This window comes from Buceros rhinoceros, unplaced genomic scaffold (assembly GCF_000710305.1).
Source record: "Buceros rhinoceros silvestris isolate BGI_N320 unplaced genomic scaffold, ASM71030v1 scaffold7296, whole genome shotgun sequence".
Taxonomy (NCBI): Eukaryota; Metazoa; Chordata; class Aves; order Bucerotiformes; family Bucerotidae; genus Buceros; species Buceros rhinoceros.
This window is the reverse complement of record NW_010419303.1, coordinates 88703-109378: the sequence shown is the minus strand read 5'-3', so window position 1 is coordinate 109378 and position 20676 is coordinate 88703. Positions and strand designations below refer to the sequence as shown.

General features: G+C 42.4%; 1 protein-coding gene across 1 annotated transcript in view; it reads right to left on the bottom strand.

Annotated features, from left to right (window-relative positions):
• Positions 1-20676, bottom strand: part of LOC104495831 (DENN domain-containing protein 1A-like) — a gene marked incomplete at its 5' end in the record, with an annotated part of 111914 nt that overhangs the window by 14438 nt on the left and 76800 nt on the right. Inside the window, 2 exon segments of the mRNA XM_010138861.1 lie at positions 3582-3641; positions 17202-17333. Coding sequence (XP_010137163.1) covers positions 3582-3641; positions 17202-17333 — 192 coding nt within the window.

The following is a 20676-nucleotide window of genomic DNA, read 5'->3' as shown; positions in this document are numbered from 1 at the left end:
CTGGGCCACAGCTGGGAACCAGCCTTTGCAGCACCAGGCTCAGGCTGCACGGCATGGACCAGCTTTCCATTTTTTGGTAAGAAAGCCCCACCTTACCTGCAACCGATTTGCTGCCTTGGCTGAACGTGGGTTTCAACAGAAACCCCCAAAGCCCTCCAATGAGATCAGGAGCACAGCTCAGCTCCTGACCCCCTCAGCCTGGGCTCCCTAAGAGCCACAACGTGATGGAAGCTGTTCCAGGCTTATGACCTCCGTGCCCGGTGGGTAACTGAGGAATTGTCTGCAGCGATAGAAGAGAGGCAGATTTACCCCCGCCTCTGCGAGTTTTTGTGAGTTTTTTATCTTTTCTGGGTTTTTTTATTATTTGTTGGGGCCATGGGGTGAGTTCTGGGCTTTTTTTTTTCTACCCCCAGGCACATAAACCTCCAATTCTCTTGCCAGGAAAAAGCCACCGAATTGTGTGCAGTGTTTCTGCCCTACTCAACAGTATGCAGAAGACAGCAGCAGGATTATTGTATTGAATTTTCATTTCAAAGGCAATGGTGCACAGCAGATATGATGAAGAAATCCAGAGATGTATTGCCACTATTTCTTAGCAAAAAGGGCTTATAAAAAGGTCAGATGTTAAGGTCTTGAAGATCAGTCCTCACACAAGGCTGCTCCTCTCTACAATAAAGACGGCTTAAGAATGTGAATTTATGGCAGGAATGGAAGGATTAAGTTTGTGGCAACTTCAACTGAACTTGCAATGTGGTGAAACATGGGGAAAAGAACAACAGAGCTAATTAGACGAGCTGAGCTGTCAGAGTGCGGCTGAATGGCTCGGTGCCAACAAACAAAAGGAATGGGCTGGCAATCAGCAGGATCGATGAAGAATACTGCTTCATTAGGGCTGAGAGAGAGAGAGACCGCGAGAGAGCGAGAGCATGCAAGAGAGGGGGGAGAGAAGCGAGAGGAACTGGGGGGAGAAGAGAGCGAGAAGGAGAAAGAGAAAAAGAGAGGAAGAAAGAAAGCTGTTTAATTAAATCTGAGCTGGAGGATGATGTGTAAAGCTGGCCTGTCATCATGCTGGGAACACTTTCACCTTTTGGGTGGTACCCTGGGGAAGCAATGGCGGGAGGGGGAGAGATGAGAGTTTTGGATGGCTCCAGGGGGCCAGCAGACCGGCGAAGTGCAGGGGGACATGCTAAGTAGATTTAGAGCATTGTTCATGGGGACTGCAGGGAAAAGCCAGGAATCAAGCCAATTCCTTGCTGGATTTTGAGCCTTACGTAGCCAAATAGGCAGGGTTAAATGCTTATCAACTGCACAAGTAGGAAAGAAATCCAATTACATGAGCATGCAGCCAAAAGAATAAAGGTAAACATCCAGTACAGAAGGGTTAAATGTGCTTATTACTGTCCCCATCAACTTTATGCATAATTATTACATTTTAACTTTTTCTAAGTGAATGAAGTTTCCAAACAGCCACTATTAATCCAAACAGATCTCATATTAATTATAAGCAACAACCGTCTCTCCTTCATAATAGCAGCACATCTCATTTCTAAACCAGCAGAACCTAAAGAACGTATCTGTTCTGCTCCCCTAACCTTTCTCCGGTCCGTGGTTTTGTTTTTATTATTAGCAGTGACTCATCGCAAGGACTAAAGCCCGTGATTCCTTCTCCTGGTAGATAAATCCTGAAAACAGGAAGTATTTCTCAGGAATCCTGGCATTATATGGGCTTGGTAGGAAGAGTAGAGGGACCTGGTCTCCTTTCTCAGTGCCTGCTGTAAAAAGCTGCGGTAAGGTACTTGCCGATAGCCACCTCTGTAATATTTGCCAAGACAAGGAAAAAGCAGCCTGAATGAAGTATTATTTACACACACAAAAATGTGTTTCAACTATTAAAAGCCAAATAACAGTTCTGAACAACAACAAATTTGTGTATATTCGGTACAAGCATATTTTTGGGAGTGATTATAATAATTTACATTTATCTTGAATTTCCTCTTGACGAATGAAGCATTTCTGTTCCACTTACTGACACAGCTAGATCAATGCAACAGGAGCTTTCATTATTACATTTCCAACCTTTTATCAATCACATTGGGAGCAAAGACAGTTGACACAAACATATTATAGAGAGGATATAATGCACTACAGACGGGAGACTAAACAGTCTTAGCAAGACTTGGATGTAATAAATAACTCAATCTGAACAATCCTGTTCCGCACTTCGGTAGAGTGGAGCTGCAGCGTGCCCTCATACAGCTGCCAGGCAGGGCTGGGAAGCACAACTGGAACCCCACAGAACCAGGGGACATTTGTTCCTAGTGTAACGTATCGGGGAGGGCCTCCCCCATCAATTACAGCGAAGAGAACACAAAAAAGCATCATCAATGCTACCGTTTAAACACAGAAAAGAGAAATCTGCAGAGCAGGAGCCCGTAACAAGGACTCTGTGAAGCTACACACCCAGAGTTAAAGAGAGGGCGGAAGAAACACATGCTATTGAAATGTGACACAGAACATGCACCACCACAGATCCACAGTTAACACACACCCAAGTGCACTTGTTAACCACTCGCCTGCTCATCCAAAACGTATTTTAAACAAGTTTTAGCAAGATTAGATTTGAAAACTTGCATCTCTCTCTTTCTTATGCACATACGTGTACGTATAAGGAAGCAAGGAGTAAGATGTATTTGCCTTTTGGGGAGGCTGTATTCACAAAACAAAAGTCCTGAATAGAAAAAAAATATCCACCAAGGCTGTTGCAAAAAGCAACACCCCTTCTAAACTGAATCCGCTTTCCTGTACTACTCAAAAAAAAATAAACTGGTGGAGATCCAGCAGAGCCTCCAGTTTTAAAGCCACCTGGCATTGTTAATATATAACAATTGTCCTATGATCAGTCTTATAAATGAAAAATTGCACTGAGAGTAATTTCTGTGCAGTTCCTCTACGGAAGAGTCGCTTCCTCTGGCCAGCACACTGTGCCTCCATTTTTTATGCTACGTACGTAATTACGTAGAGTCCCAGCTTGCATTTTAAACAAACGTGAAGTATTCATGTATATCATCCATAATGCGGTACTAATTCTCTACCGCCCAAAGAGAGCCTTCACTTCCTTCATGTCTATTCACTCCTCCATTCCATGGAGAAAAATGAAGTGTCCCAAATTAATTTAAAGCATAACTTGCAGAGAATAAATACTTTCTCTTCTGACTTCTGCTTCCTTTCACATTTGAGTTTAGTGCAAGTCTTCAAAAGCTCACTGGCTAAAAACTTACGCCAGCCTGGCAAGACTGTTTGTTTAAGAAATCACTGCAAAGGTAAAAACAAATGTTGCAACAGCAGCACCAGTTACCTGCAGAACTGACCGAAAGCTGCAGAACTCGTCAAAGAGAAGCAGAATAAATGCAGGTCCCAGGGCTGTGCCGCAGCAGAGAAGAGGGAGTTTAGGAGCATAATTCACACATCGCTTGTTTTGCAAAGTTTGACAATCCAAACTACCAAGGTTTAGTAATGCTACTAGGAGCGTAGTTCAGGCAGTGTTAAGCTGTGGCAGTGAAACAAAACTACCAGCTACTCACGGGCCTAGAAGAACGCTGTATCTTTGGAGGTGGTGGCCGAGGCGGACGGAGTCTTTGCTGCTGTATCAAAGCGGAAACTAAATTTGAGTCACCTACATGAAAACACCTCTGATTTTGTGGCAAAGCAGTATAAGTGGATGACATGTGATTTACCTTAATTCCATACTCACCTCACAAAATGCAGGGTTTTTGTTTGTTTGCCTAGTTTTCTGCTTTTTCCATCCCCCACCCCCCAAAACAGTGACAAACCTCATGACCCACAAACTACCGTAACAGGAAAGGCAGCTATATCCACTTCTCAACATAGGTTTAACATAGCTGATGTTAAATTAAAGCAAAGGAGGCACAATCAGCATGCCAGATCAGATCATCCAGAACCTACTGAGACCACAGAGATGCTCAAGGTGGATTCTTGGACCTCTAGGTCCTCATGCCCTAGACAACATTTATGCAAATCGAAAGAATCCTGCAAAGCAGGATATTAAAAAAAACTTCCACTAAAATCTCAAGAGTGATTTCAATGCTTCTGAAAACTTATGGTTAAAGGCGTCAAACCTGCAAAGACATTTTAGAGCATGAGAAAACTCCCTCAGTCAATTAAACTCCTCATACGTTTAAAGATGAGCACGTGTTTATAGATACTGTACTGGATCTAGGTTTAAATGCTCTGCCTAGAGCCAAGTGTGTTCTGCCATTGTAAAAAAGCTCAAAGCCCCATCACCAACAACTCCCATGAAGACAGAACAGTGCCTTGATGCCTACTTTGGTTTCTCATTTTTTAAATTAGCAGTTGGCCAACTCATTGCTTTGTAACAGCACTGGAGCTATTAAAACCTAGTTGCTTTTGAGGGAGCCAGCAGCATGACTCTCCTCACACAGATGGCATCTTAAGGTGTAATCTGTTAGATAAGGAATCCTCTGACAATTAACAAGATTCTAAATAAAATCATCCTAAAGTACAAATTTGATATTGGGAACAAGATCATAGTTAATGTCCTTTCTGTGGCAGCTTGTGTACACGTGTTAGCACTTCGAGAGAAAAGCAGAGCCCTCAGTGAGGAGCACGTGGGAGTGTCTCTGAGCAGCTGCTCGACCAGAGGACGACTGCATCACTGCCTCAGCCTATGGTGCCTTCCCTGGACAAGAACCCATCAGCCGTTTAGAGAAGGAATAGGAACTGCTAGCAGGAGCCAGCCTCTTCAGACAGAAAAAGAAAGCTTACACAGATTACTGTGCTGCTCTCCAAAAAAAATTCCAGATTCGTATCTCAGCAGCTCCTAGATTCTTACTAGCACAGTCTTCATACTAGATTGATGGACATTCTCTCAACTACCCTTACACTGCCTGATAGTACAACTCCAGCCTACCCTTTTTCACACCATTTTCATTCTCTTCTTGCATCTCGTCACACTTTTCTTTGAAACTTCTGTTAAATTTTACTTTTGCATCCACTGGTTCACCTCTTGTTATGCTGCTGTCAAAGGAGGAGTGTCAGACTGCAGACGTGTATTTGGCTCAGCTGTTTGGGGTAGGGGAGGAAGGACAAAAGGAGGACACCTCGGATGGAGAGCCGAGGCCAGAATTGTTCCATGTAGCAACTTCCCTCTGTATTTTCCAAGAAAGCAAGTATGAAAACAAAGAGAACAAAGAGAGACATGACAGGGTGGCAAGCTGAGGTGGCTGCCGTTAGCCCTGCTTAACTGTTTCTCTTCTGTACCTTATATCGGAACAATTCTGGCCTCGGCTCTCATCATTCAAATTCATGACCTTGCTAGAAGATTTGCCAGCAAAAAGACGGACAGCTGCTTTTTCACTGTCATCTTGAGAAGCTTTCCTCAGACTTCCTGCACTTCTCTACTGTAAGTTCCCTGTTTCTCTCCAGAGCAGCTGGTACTTTCCTCTGCCAGTGGCGAGACGGCGGACAAGACACATGATACACAAGATTGGTCTACACAGGAAGCAGCGTGAGACACTCCAGCTAAACTTTCAACTGGCTCATTTTTGGTCAAGGTTCTGTAATGCAGAATTCAGTTAGATGGAAAAGAAGAAAGGAGAGAAAGAAAGGAAGGAAGGAAGGAAGGAAGGAAAGGGAAGAAGTTTTTTTTCTCTCTCTAGCTCACAGGGGGATTTCAGGCAATTTAAACACCACATATGATTAAGCTTTTTTTTCATCTGTGACCAAAAACTAGTTCTATGTGTTTCCACAATAAAGACATATACAAATGCTGCTTTGGGAAAGGATTAAAGGTGTAGAAACTTCTGCGTTTCTTAGAATTTTAAATAGGCATTGTGTTAACTCTCAGAACTGTGAGCTCAGTAATTCTGACTACACAAACCTAATACTCAGATTCAAAGTTATCTTCTCTGCTGAAGTGCTTCCAGAAGTCAAGTTCATTTGGCAGTCTTGTGTGGATTGCACCACATACAACACTTCTGAACCCTACAGAGATCCGAACAGAATTGTTAGACAAAACTACATATTCACAGCAGTGCGTTCTCTCCATTAACTGCGGACAGGGAGGTGGTGTGCCTTAAACCAGTGTTGTGAAGCGCAGAGAAGAGGCAAAGGGCGGGGAAGAGTAACTGTTCTGGAGACCGACCAGGAGGTAACAGTTACTTGCCCTTTACCAGAGCTTCGTTTTTAATATTGTTAAAATCTGTCACCAGAATGGGATAAGCAAGTATATTCAAACTATACGAAGACCATATTTACTGGAAAAGCCACTGATTTGAAGTTAATTTGTTAATGCAGCAAAACACATTGTTTCTAAAAGGTCAGCAGGGGAAGCTGTGTTGGAATATCAACCTAATTATCCATGCTGTAAGGACGAATGGGTACAAAACAGCACACGGCTACACCGCTAAAAGCTGCTAAATTGCTATTTAGGTGCGTTCCTAAATGTACACACTCTTGTTTTTTCTAAGAAGGGTAGAAATGTCTAAATTAGCACTTTGGTACCAATCGCTGTGTAGCAGCATACATCTTTACTGTAGATATTTTCTTAATTGTCTTGTTCTAAATACTTCTGAAGCAACAAGACAGAAAATCTGCAGAAAGCCAATTTTATGACTGCAGATCTGGCACTGTTTTACTAATTATCAGACGAGTGATTTTAAGCTATGAGATGCTGGAGGAAGAAAAATCTTACATTCACTTCTACTGTAAAAATAGTATTTAAAAATTACAGAACCCACACCTCAAAGTAGCTACTACATAGCCAAGGAACTTTCACAGCTATTTAGAGTTTTTATAGTAGAGAAAACATTACAAAAAGATCATTTTGGGTCTTTGAGGTAACAGCTCATGAGCAGAATATTATCTCAAACTAACCGTGGCTGTCTGTTGAGATTGTTTTATAGCAGTATTCAAAACAGAGCCTTTACGAGTAAATTAGAGGTGCTATTTCACATGCAGCAACAAGTGTAAATAGAAAAAAATGCATAAAGGAAACCCAACTGGATGAGAACTGGCTTGTCAGCACATAATGAAGTGTTTCTCAATTAGTAGCGAGGGGTGCTTCTAATAATTTCCAAAGCAAAGCTTTTCTACATGAATATCTTATTTTCTACAGAAATTCAGGACTGGTTTAAAAACCGCTAGTGTGTCTTAGAGACAATCAGATGCAGGGGAGAGCTGCCCTGTCCTGAATGAACCCATGCTCAAACACGTCACGCTGCAAAAGATCCGAAGTGCTGACTTCGGACAAATACGCTGGACCTCGACTGAACACTCAATAAAAAAAAAAGGGGGGGGGGAGAAAATAACAACTCTGAAAAATGTACAGTACCTAAAAAGATTCAGTAGAGAAAGCAGATGGACTCTGCGAGGCAGCTGTTTTATTACCCACCCAGATCCCTGCACAGCACACACTACTTTTTACATGCTCCCATATGTACAGCTCACAAACTGGAACGACCAGAACAGTGCATGCTTTACAGCATATATTTTTAATTTACACTCTGAAATACTTCAACGGAAATCTGCTGGGTCCTGTGATAAAAATAATCTCCATGTTTTAAGGGAAGCCTCATTCTTCAAGCCATATTTGTAGACTGGGAAGGTAGAATGAATCTGGCAAAAATGTAGTAATGCCAATAGCTGTGCCAAGAATTTATGAACGGGGCAGAGATTGCCACAGTTAAACACTCTGATTAGTTTAATGAGAAAAACATGGCTATCTCCTCACCTTTCTAGCCAGCGATCTGCTGTTACAGAACAGAGAAGTAAACAGTAAGAGCAAGAAACGCCAGGTAGGTGCCTCTAAGCTCCTGTTTTCCCTAATACTGAATAAGGATCTTTATTTCAGGTGTCTGGGTCATACCTGGTGTTGCAGTAAAACTGCCAAAGATGCAGAGGTCCACGCCAAAGCCACTGAGAGGATACCCACTCTTTACCAAAGAGGAAGAAAGGGCTTTTCTGCAAGTCTACATTTGCTTCTGCTCTCTCCTGGCTGAGACAAACTCTGTCCTTCCTAATTGAAGGTAACAAAAATCTTTTTATGGAGCATCTAGATACAGAGAACTGATAACTCAACCTCTTTTGGCAGTGTTGATAATGTCCATCTATTAATCTCGTACTATGCAAACAATCCCAGAACAGCTAACTTTAAAAATATTAAATATTATCACGTACCACACAGCACAGTTTGTTTTACATCTAGGACTTACATGGCATGAACCAGATGCAGATCTTTCCTAAAACCAAGAATGAAAACAGGAGCATGGTGTCAGGATCATGTATATCTTGTCAAGTTAAAAGGTTCGACCAGGATGAGGGAAACAGGCCTCTTAGCTACGTCTTATAATCTGCTTGTTCTGGAGTAGTGCCAGGGACTACGAACCCCACAGGTTACACCACTGTGGATTACTATTGTTTATAACCGAGGCTATTCTAAAACCTCACAGTTTAAACAATAAACCCCTCAGCCGCAGAATTGAAAGGTATTGTATTTCTTTTGTCTTCAATTATAGAAAAAAGGACGAATTTTGAGAATGAGATGGATATATTTTTCTATGTGTGCAGCAAGTGTTGAACAGCCAGACGTATCCGGGCCATGCCCAAAGTAGCATGCGTTCTTCACCGCCTTCCTGGGAGGAATATCCTGCTGCAGTGCTTAATTTGTAACATTCTCGGGGGTTCACAGATTACTTCCTGCCCCAGTGACAGAAAAGTTCACATACTACACAAACGAGCAGTACAAAACCCACAGAAGGTGGCACTGGTGCAATTCCAGACTGTGACCACTTTTTATCTGCTGTGCCTAACAATAAACCCTGATCTCCTCCCACCTACACGTGTACTCAGCTCTTCCAAACTCTGTAATCCCCCTGACCATCAAACCGGTGTTACTCAATGCTCTGAAGTTTGAAGAGCCCTGACACTTGCCAAAGGAGGTGACTGTCAACAGCTTGTTTACCTGGCACAGATCCCAGGGGCCCTCTGACCACACTTGGAAAACCATGGAAGGTCAAATTCTGCGTAGTGGGTATCTCTTCCCACAGGAAACAGACGGCTACAGAACACGACATATTTAATTCAATCTGGAGTCCCACTGCTTCAAAAAGGCCTCACACACTTTGTTTCCTATTTTCTTTATGTGTAGCGAGGCCTTAGGTGACTCTACAACAACCGCTGGTGACTTAGTACCGGTTTTGGTTACTTCGTGGACATCTTGTCACCTCCTTTTGCACCTCATTTTTTCTGGACCCTGCAGTAAGAGCAGAGTCCTGCCCTGGCAATGTCCGTGCCTCAGTCCCAGGCAGGTAGCTCAGTGCACATGCAGCGGGCATGGGCCTAAGGCATGTCTGACACCTCCCGTGGACTCCACATTGCGTGTCGTGCCTTAGCCTGGAAGCAGCAAAACCTTCTGCGGCACAGACAGAACAAGATCACGATTGTCTGTTATGTTACTGCGTGATGAAAGGACCGTGCAGCCAAACTCCCCACTCACTGAACCATGCCCGCTCTGAGTTACTAGCAAGACAGCATGGAGGGTTTTTCCAGAACTATTCAGAGAGATAAAACAGGGAAGGGTTTGAGAAAGAATCACATTGAGATGATGTTGAAATTTCCAAAGCAATCCTACGAGGATGAGGTGTATTTTGCAGTGGCTTGTTTTCACTCTACCCATTTCTCAACTTACATGGATGGAGAGATACGTTGCAAAAAATCCCAGACCCCAGGAATTTATTTATCCCCATGTGTTAAAGCCTATCCATCTCCTATCTCAGCAGAGTTTAAAATCACAGCTAATAGGTTAACAACTGTTTTTCTTCTGCTTCAGATGAAGAATATCAGAAAGCTGGGGGAATATTCGGCTTCCCAATTTGTACTGACTGCTCACTGCTACCTGCAATGTCTGTTTGACAGGACTGACATTTTGTACCGCTGTGAGATGGGAAAACGTGTGACATTTTTATTCATGGTGGCGTACGCCCTTGTAATGATCAGCCCTGGTCGATGTGCTTACTGCAGCAGCCCCGAGCCCTCGGAGAACAAACAAGAACCGAAGGTGCCAGCAGTTCGGCTGCCTTATTAAACACCACCAGGATTCTAACGAAGAGCAACTGCTGGAAAATCTCACTGTCAAATCCTCAAGGACATTGTCAACATGGAACTAACTACATATATTTTTCATTTAAAATGCTGGAAAATCCAGCAATGCAATATTAAATATAAAGAAAAAAGCTGCACTGTTTTGTGTGCGTTTTCTTTTTTAACTGGTCATTTTGTCAGCTTTACACTGGGCTTTCTGTGAGCCTGATAGTGGAATTCAAATCAAGCGGATCATGCAGCCCACATGATTTAAAGTGCTAGAAAATTGACTTATCCCTTATTATCTTTTAACAGCTATTCCTCTCTAGCAAGCAAAATACTTGTAAAGAAAAGAAAGAGATGGTCTCTCATTGTAGGAGTTCTGTAAACAGCAATGACCACTACCCTGCTCACCTTCATCAGTCACGAGGAAGTCTGCAGAATTAGGGGGACCCTCCTCCACAGCAACACTCAGAAGGACACGGCTCCTTTTCCCGTAGCAGGGCACTCTGCAACCGTTTTACTTGGTGTTCATCAGTCCAGCTCTGAAGGCCAAATCCAAAAACGCCTGGCCAAACACGCAGTCACAGGGGCTGAGCAGCTGGAAGAATCATATGCTTCACATACTCTCTGCCTCTAATCTCCTAGTTTAATTCAGGGGCCCAGAGGTCAATTCAGACAGTTCTAGCCTAACTGCATGTATCAACTTAATAAGTAATACATAAGAAGCTTCTGGATACTGATCTACATTGATAGACTAAGCAAGTCATCCATGAGACCCTCTGAGCTTTTTTCAAGTTGTCAATCTAGGTGATTTGGTGAGCCTTGCATGTACCGAGGTATTTATTTTATATGTATGTATTATTTATAAAGCACAATTCTTCCAGCAGTGATGGACTGAGGTACTCTCTATGAGGTATTTATGGGTTCCTCAGTGTAACAGGACTAACAAGGAAATTCTGTAGACATGTAACAGCTGCTATGGCTTGTCACAGAGCCCTAGGAGGTCGGCCCAGCCGCAGAATTTTCTTCACACATCCCAGCGTTATGGCATCTGACTTGCATGTATGCAGGGCAGTGAACCTATTCTGAACATTCCTGTTTAAGAAGCGCTTGAAATGCCCAGACAGTTGAGAAAAGGTAAAAACCATATGTGAAAGCTGAATGTGTGTTCTCGTGGATGAACACACCTGGTGGGTGCACAAATAGAGCCACCGATCTTATTGCAAAGCATGATTTCCTACATAGTGTGAGCTACATACTGCTGCGTGGCTGAAGAAGACAGAGCTGTCTGGCTGCTCATTAGAAAACATTGGCAAGTGAGTGCATGAGAGGCAGTAACTTTGGGTTTGCTCTGCAGGGGGTGTACATCTTCCTAAAAAGAGTGCCAGGTGTCACTTGTCAAATATTTACACACATGACAAGAGTGCAAGCCTCTCGTCCGAGAACCCCTAGCCCATGGATCACCGTTTCTGCAAATCTCGCACACCACAAAGCAGAATTTCAATCAAATGAATTATTTTCTTGTCCACTGACATTGTTTTTATTCCTCTGACTAAGAACACTGTCCCCTAAGAGCCTGATGGGACATTTGAGTAGCCGCAAGTAAAAATGGACAAGTGGGCCAATATGTTTGCCTGTTCAGCAAGTTGACTTGCACTGAGCAACAGTGAATTCCTTCCTGAAAGGAACAGTCAAAGAAAAGGGTGAGAAGAAAGGAGGGTAGAAAACATGCTTTCTGAAGACAAAATAATTGTAAAGAACTAGGCTTATACTTCTGCTAAATCCATAGAGAATCAAACAGAGAGAGGGAGGAAACTCCACGTGGCTCAGCAGAAAGGAAGAGGGAGACCACATTGTTCATCAGCGGGGCAGAGTGGAATGGAAGCTCATTTTCTTAATGAAGTATCTCTGTTGTCAGAACAGCAAGAACAGGAGGCTGGCTTTACCGCCACAGCACACAGTTGCACAAATATTAGAAAATGAACTTGTTTTCCCCTTTCCCCTTTGGTTTCTACCTCAGTGCCACACAATGACTGCTGTGCTCCAGGGGAATCTGCTATTGTTCCAACGCGCCTGGGTGTGAAGGGAGTCACAGGGTCTGGCAAAGGAGCCTTCCTCCCTTCCCTGCTTCATCTCTTCTACCCTGGAGATAATCCCTCCTCCGTTGCCTCTGGTCTCAGTGATCCAGTTTTGCATTTCTGGAATGTAGCTGGCTGGTTTTCTCCCCATCTTCCCTCTGACCTCTTAATGCCATTTAATCTTCTTGCAGAAGAAACCTGCCCTACGAAACAGAGTTGTTTGTTCTGCGTGTCTAAGTGCAGGTTGTGAATGGGAAAAACGAACAAATCCATTTACAGCAAATGATCGAAACAGCAAATAAGATGGCAATTTCTACTCCATGGCCTGCGAAAGTTGAACAGCAGTAAGAATCAGCTCGGAAGAGAACTCGGACAAGTCTTTTCAGTCAGATAAGCTGCTTTAGTACAGGAGTCAATCTTCTAGTTATTTTACAGTTATTTACATTAGCCCCCGGAATACTGTTTCTCTCTAGTTTGCATCTCTGAAGGAGAAACATACTTGGAAGAGTTTTGTATTTTCTTAAGCTTTACCTTTTGGTACACAAATGGAGTAAAATATTCTATTTGTTGGTAAATAAAAATAAGCCACAAAACAAAAACACATCTAAGCTGACAAAAGGCATTCTAATTATAACAAAAACAATTAGAGAGCTGAAGAGAGCTGCCAGTATAACTTACTGCTAACAAAACGCTACCCTTTCCAAACAAATGATGTTTCTGGCAGCTTATCATTTGTTGTTTTAATTGTACTAGATCAGTTGTGCTATTGACTGCGGAAAAGCTCCAGAGGAGGAATGTTCCTGAGTATGGATTTGTTTTTAAAGCCTCTAGGCTCACCCCGTCTCGTGCTTACACCACCTCTCAAAGACAGCTGGGGAGACTGGGCACAGGTAAAGACGCTGTGTGAGCGAAGAGGCTCTGGTAGAGGCAGTCAGTGCAGCGGGTCAGCGGAATAGCATGAAGGCTTGATTAGGGATGCAGGGGTGGGCAGCAGCATGGATAGAAGCAGAAGCTTCATTAGGAGGAAGACCCGTTAAAAACAAGTATATTTTTTGAAACAAAGTGCTGCCTTTGTTCCCCAAGAAGAGGGCTGCAACTCTGCCAGTCGTTAAGTGCTCTGAGCACGCAATACCCGCAATGGCACAGGTTCATACAGCTGCATGAACACACACCAGGACAAGTAACTGCAGCAGCTAACAGGACCTGTCTGTGTGTCTGCTCATCTAAGCAAAGTCTCCGAAAGGAGAACACCATCCAGCAGTCCCTCTGCTGGCTGGGGCACACTGGGGGTGTTTATCACAGCCACCAGCGGCCTAGGGGTTAAGCAGTGTCTTCTGAAGGGAAAAGGCTTCTAAAACATCGGATTCAGATATTAATCTACCTTTCTCCCTTAGAAATATCTCCAGTTTATACATTATAAAGGGGTTTTGTTTTGTTTCTTTTGCTTTAGATAATGCAAAAATAAATCCATACAAGAGAACCAAGAAAGCTCATTAAAAACTCAGCAAGGCGTTCTGGAGAGCTGCTTGTGTCACTTGAGACAGCTGCACAATCACCATCAGTGAGGAGACACCTGCTTTTCTCAGACTCTCTGCTTTTGGGCTGTAACACATGTACCAGGCCTAAGCGTCACTTTCCCAAACACTTGAACGAGATATTTGAGACTTCTGCCCCAAAAAACTTCCAAAAAATCAAAACCCCAAAATACCTTATCAGGATAGTTCAGTCTTGCAAAAAGAAAAAGAAAATGTCCTGTTCCTTAAGAACAACTTACCAATTGTTGTGTTTGCTCAGGGTATAGAGATATTTGTAACTCCCCAAACAACATACTTCCGAAATCAGACAAAATTGAACTGCCATACAGATCAATCAGTTCATGACAGTCATAAAGCAGAAGAGATCTAAGGCTGCTTAACGGTATGCTCTGTGCGGCATCCTTACCACCACCACCAGGTCAGGGACGCAAGCCAAAATTTCTAGCAGAAACACTGACGGTTGGCAGTTGAATATGCAGCATGCGTTCCAATGCTTTCAGTAAGTTTTAGCCAGGTTTTAAGACAAAAAGCCGGTAGAAAGCAACCAATAAGACAACGTTCTCAAAGGGTGTTTTCGGTACCGCTCTCTTCCACTTTCATCAACCTTACTTTCCCCCAGTCCAGGGGATACTGTTCAGTACTACATATTATTCACCTGAATCTTTTTCTTGGCTTGAAAATTGTCGCCTCTTTTCCCCACTCATCAAACCTTAGTTTAGTGCTCTTGCTACTTGTTGAGCACAGTAGCACTGCCTCAGAGTCTGTGATGACAGTTCCTTACATTTGGTTGATCTAAGGTCACTGTTAAAGGTACACCCTGAGTAAACCAAAAGCATGCAAAGCCACACCGGAGAAAAAGCTCACGCCCTTCCACTTAGGTCTCCTCGTGTAGTTTTATTACAAACACTTTGTTTAAATCTTTACTGCAATGCCCTGGGCTATCTGATGAAAATCCTTCTCACAACTGAGGAGAGCCTTCCCACAGTGTCTTAGTGTTACAGAAACCTTTGCTAAAACCACCCCACACTAAACAACCCTCTCAAACAGTGCCTGACAACCACTCACCCAGATGAGCTACATCACTACGGGATCTCACACACTGAGGGAATTGCTGCTAAATTCCTGAGCCCAAGCAGCTCAGATGCCACACACATGCAAAGTCATTTCAAGATATTCCACTGTATTTTCTGTAGCCTAACAACTGCAGATACACAACTGTATTTGGAAAAGCTAGAAACTACCTCACTATAGGGTGAGAGATAATGAGCTAAAATTAAAGGTTGCTGCTGGCTCGCTAGCCCATCCCCCTTTAGCTAATCTGTCACGTAATGAAGAGAAGCACCTAGCGCAGGACAGCTAGCTGCCGGCTCACTTACAGCAAGCTGATTAAGAATGTTCAACCAACAGCAGACTGCAGACCTTTCCAACGAAAATAAATAGACTGTATGCAAATGTGTTTGTCACTTTGACAGCATGTCTCAATTAAAGCATCTCGTGGCTGTTGGTAGGCGCTCGCGCTGCAGTGCTATGGACGAGGCTTACTGCATTACTGATACACAGGGCTTGACCCTAATCCGCATGCATGCATTTTAAAAAAGTCTGCCTCTGCCATATACGCCGGCATAATACTAGCAGACATAGAAAGCAAGTGACAATGAGAAAAAAGCCTCTTTCATCCTCTTCAGTTTATAAGAACTGTGAATGCACAAACAGCCCTTATTTCAGAGTTCTTGTGGCTTTTTAATTGTTCCCACCTACTGTATTCTAGACAGAGTTAAAAGTGACACTAAAATCTCTCCCTTTAATCACTAGTTAGAAGCCATCTCCCATTTAAACAGTAAATGTTGCTGCTTTTTTCCTTCCCAAAGCCTTAATTTATATTTCATAAACCTGAACACCTTCTCCTTTGGAATGAAAGTACGATTTAATTTTCATTTTGGCACTGGGCTATCAGGAAAAAAAAAAGACCCGTGAAAGGACAAAGGCTGTAAGTGAGATAGCCCTACAACTGCTAGGGTAGATCATTTTTTGGAAACGGACATTTGTAACATAATGACAGCAATAAGCATTTAGCAAGGGAACCTTTCACCACAGCCAGTTGCTCAGGAAAGCTGGTGTGTGTTTCTTTTGACACAGAGAAAGCGATCATTAAAACACTTGAAAGTGACCACTTAAAAAACATCCTGAATTTAAAATTGCGGTTTCCACTCAATTATGTATTTCATTAATCTACCAAAATGTTTGAACAATCTGTCCTTCATGAAAATCTAAAGGAAAAAATGGAAAGTAGATTATAGTATTATCTGGATTTCTGACTGCTTTAAATGAAACGTAACATTTTCCTGCGAGAGCTAGATGGCTGCGTTTCTCCAGTAGCCCCAATTCCTCTCGACTGTACTGGCACAGAAAGTGAAAAATAATTCGCTACAGCAAATATTTAATTAGAAGAGAATCTGTTGAAAAAAAAAAAAGAAGTCTCCAAGAACTTACATTTAGCAGCACAGTGGTGAAAGTTCTGAAGAACCTAATTCTAATGATACCGACACACTGCTCTGAGCAATGATTGCACCTACCTGATCCCCACACAGTTGGTGCAGCTGAACTGACTTAGTAGAGACCTATCTATAGACCTGATTTGCTTCACAATTTTTAACTCCCACTATTTTACATTTGCTTTAAAATTACACTATGTTACACTTAGGAGCAATTGGATATTCACTCCTGTTTTCTGATCCTAATACTGTGAAAAACAGATACAGATACAGAGGAGAGAACTGTGAACACAAATAATGTTATTTTTAGAGTCAGGCTACACTTAATAGGGGAACACTGGCGAACTGATAATAAATACTGTATCTTTTTCCATGAAAATCACAGCAACCACATTTTCTAAATAACCAAAAAACCGAAACAATCAAACTCTCTCTTTTGCAGACATATCAGAAGAAACATTGTAAGAGTAACTAATGTCTAGAGCTCAGATGTCAATACTGAAACACAGAGTACACTAATAAGCTATTAATTGATTCTTCCATCTCTGTTCACTACATTTAATTTTCAGAGCATGGTAAAACGCTTTAATAGTTGGATGTTCAGTATTGACACTAATGATCTGGCCAGATAACAGAGGACAGTTTAAATTACACAAGCTCAGTCCTGAGGGCTACAGCACTTTGCATGCTAAAAGAACAGCAAAACAGTTTATCAAATTGCTATAATCATTACCCTCCCCCCATTCACTTAGAATTTATTTTCCTCAAAATCATCGTATGAACAAAAGGAATCAGTATACCCCAGAAAAACCCAGTTTTAGAACCCCATTTAAACAGATCCAACACAGCTGAATCTATAACAAGAGAATTCAGTTCCAAAAACTAATGGAACAACTGGCGTATTTGTTTCTGTGACTGCTCTCTGAACTGGTTTTGCCGAGTCACACAATTTAAAGAAACCCAGCACTAAGACATACCTGACCAAAATGGACTGTGATTGGTCTTCTGTCTTCTCTTAGTTTAGGGTCCTTCTTCTCAACCAATGGAGAAGGTGCTGTCCTTGGTAGAGGCTCCTCCGGGGCTGCGGAGCACCCGTTCTCCGCGATGTCCTGTACGGTAGGAGAAGGTGAATAGCATGACTAGCAACACTCTTGATTAAGGGTAAGGGGCACAACTAGAGGATAATGCTGAGTAACAATTTTGATGTTAGGGGAAAAAAACCTGAAGTACAGAAAAGAAAACATCATTAGCATAAAACACCTCATTGCACTTTGTCAGGCAGAGCTTGCACACAGGCACCCTCTCCTAATACCAGCGTTGCACACAAACAGGTACTTTCAGTAAAGTATCTGACTTAAACGTGCAAAAGCCAGGAAATATACAGGGAGGAAAAAAAGTCCAACATTGCTCAGAATTTCTGTTCTAGCAACGAATTCAACAGAAACCAAGTAATTCTATTTACATACTTCACAGAATTATCTGTAGCAGAACAATTACTTGTGGAAGCAGCAAGGAGAGATGAAACTGAGAGCTGAGTTAGCTTTGCATTTTATCTTTTAATCTGGGTATACTGGACATGCCTTCAGGACATTGTATAAAACCAACTGCTGCCTTGCAGGATGCTTTTTTGTTTTGCTTTGCCTTTGCTTTTGACATTAGTCCTCATCTTCAGAAGTGACGTGACCCATCAACCTAGGTTAGAAGACTTGGCAAGTGTACGTATGGTGCATGTAACATGGGTTTGGAAAAAGACAAAGGCAGACAGAAGGAAGGGGACAAGGGGAAAAGAGTTTGAAAGTTAGTTGAGAAATAGTCAGTAACGCAGTGGGCCCCAAACCTTACATCTCTTTGCAACAATGTCAAGGAAATAATGCTTGGTAAATAAAGAGAGAAACCTGCACAGGCTGTAGCGCCGCAAGACTGACCTGAGGTTGGCTGCTGACATAGACATTGCTTTGATTCCCTGACCTTTGACATGCCCCCTCAAGTCTCCATCTCGCTAAGGTACAATAATGAGACATGTAAGCTGATGGCCAATTAGAAATGGTTCTTTTGGACACAGGCTGACCTAATGTGTTTAGGTCAAAAGAAACAAAAAGCTGGATGGACTTTCTAAGGGGCTTTGTCTGCTCCACAGAGAAACTGAGAGACCTTTTTAGATCCAGCTGGTAGAGCTGTAGTTCACCAACACGGGCATCAGGATCATGCGGAAATTAACAACTTGCCAAGGTCAAACTAGAGAGAAAAACTTTTTCCTTCCCCTGCCCTCCAGCTGCACAATGCTACCTTAACTTTATAGAACAAAGTGCACTGAATTAGTAACAAAGAGCCCCAAAACAACTCAATGCCAAGAAATGTCAGCTGCTGCCAAGCTCAGCTCCAACCCAGCAACAAGCTCCCCAGAGATCTGGTCAGTTTGGGAATCACATAACCCATGGCAGCAACTTATACAGTTCTGAAAGGCAAGGATGTTAAATACAAACTTGTTTTCCATATTTCCATACAAGTACAGCCATACTAAATGTGCACCAAGCTTCAGACCTTTGTGTATAGGCCATAAAAGTGTCCAGCACATTGAAAGAATGTCAGAGCTTTCAGGGTTCCACCTGGAGCTGCGGCTCCAGCCAAGGTTGGGAATCCACAAAGAGCAAAGCATCTTCCCATGCAGGCAAAACATCCAGAAAATTGTAAAATGGACACATAAGTTCAGCCATCAAGGGAATGGGAAGAAATAAAAGATACAGACAGATGAAGCCATGAAGTAGAACCCCCTAAGATGTGTAACAAGCACTGTGTATTTCCACCATGATTGGTGTACAGCTTCCAAAGAAACTTCAGACACATTTTTTTAAATTTACAGAATTTACTTAATAAAATATGAGAATTAAATGATTTGATACCTCTCTATTTTTTCCAAATCCCCAACAGGCAGAAAAATCAACAACACAGCTTCAGTCATCAAAGCAAAACTGGCTTCACAGAAGCTGGTTTTCTACCTTCAGTGAAAACACACTGGAGCTAAACAAACAGAGAAACCTGATTTTAAACACTTCAAGTAGCTTTAAAATTACTAAATGTCAAAGTGTTTGGCAATTCTATAATTGGGGAGTAGACAACAGTCCTTCAAAGCTGTCACATACCGTCAGCACACCAACAGACTTTGAGTACAGTTACTCAAAAGACAACGGGGCGTACGAGACAGAGAGAAAATCACAGGTCGGCAAACAGGAGTCTCGATTCCGAACTTCTGCTTCACAAAGGGATCAGGGCTCACAAAATGTCTCCTGACAAGCAGTTCTTCAGCTTGAGGACTACAAATGACCGAAGAACTGCAGTGGATCATAGCGCGGGCAGGCTTCCAAAAAGCCGTGCTCATTCCTGGTACCAAGAGGCAGAGCTGTGCACCCCGGCTGCGGGAGAAGATTCCCCAGCTGGAACACAGTCTCATGCCTCCACACTGCCCAGACCAGTGGGAGCCCTTCACCTGAAGTTGGGCCCTGCAGGGGCACCGGTTTGGCTGGTGCAGCTCTTGGTGCTGCAACGCAGGGTACTGGGTAGATACGTCCCAAGACTGACTTTCAGTTCCAACACGTCCCAAAACAGGGATTTGGTATAAGCCAGCAAGACCTTCCTGGAGTAGCTTAATATTCAGGACAACCACAAAACCATGAGATCTATTCCTCTCGAAACACAGACAAGAAGGGACGGTGATAAGTTACTTATTACTGGAAAAAATTCTCCAGAAATGCAAAAACCTAGCAACGACTTTTTAATGAAAAGAAAGTGTAATTTAAGGATATTATTAAAAACAAAACTGCCTTTTGCCTGAGGAAATAAGATACTTTGTACTGGAAAAAGAATGACAATGATCTATCACACTCCATAATTATCTCCATATATAAATAGTGCTTCCCCTAACAACTGTCTGTTCAGGTGAAATCTTTACTATCTATTTATTTTAAAGGAGGAACTTCAGAGAATGAGCAAGATATAAATTTACAGATACGTAACGTTTACCCTGTAAGCCAAATAAGGTTTTCTTCTGTTTAAATATGCATTAGTAATTTTTCTAGGGACCTTTTGTAATGGACTACAAATACTGTCTATTAGAAGAGCACATTCCAGAATGTCTAGGAGGATTCTTCAGATTATTTTATAAACCCCTAAATGAGTTGTTTCTACCTGTACTGATAATAAAGCCACACAGGGCTCTAGTAGGTAAAATAATGTTGAATACATTAATGCCAAGTGCCCAACCATTTATATAAATTGTCTTATCCAGAACCTTGCAGTAAGTTACATTCTCCTTACTGAAAGTTGAGGACGGTACTATTCATATCCCTCCTTCTTCCTAATTCTATGCAGTTAAGCTTCAAACAGGTCAATAACGGAGTGACTTGACCACCATGGTCCATCAGTGAAATGGAAAAAGCAGCCTTTACAAGGGTGGCG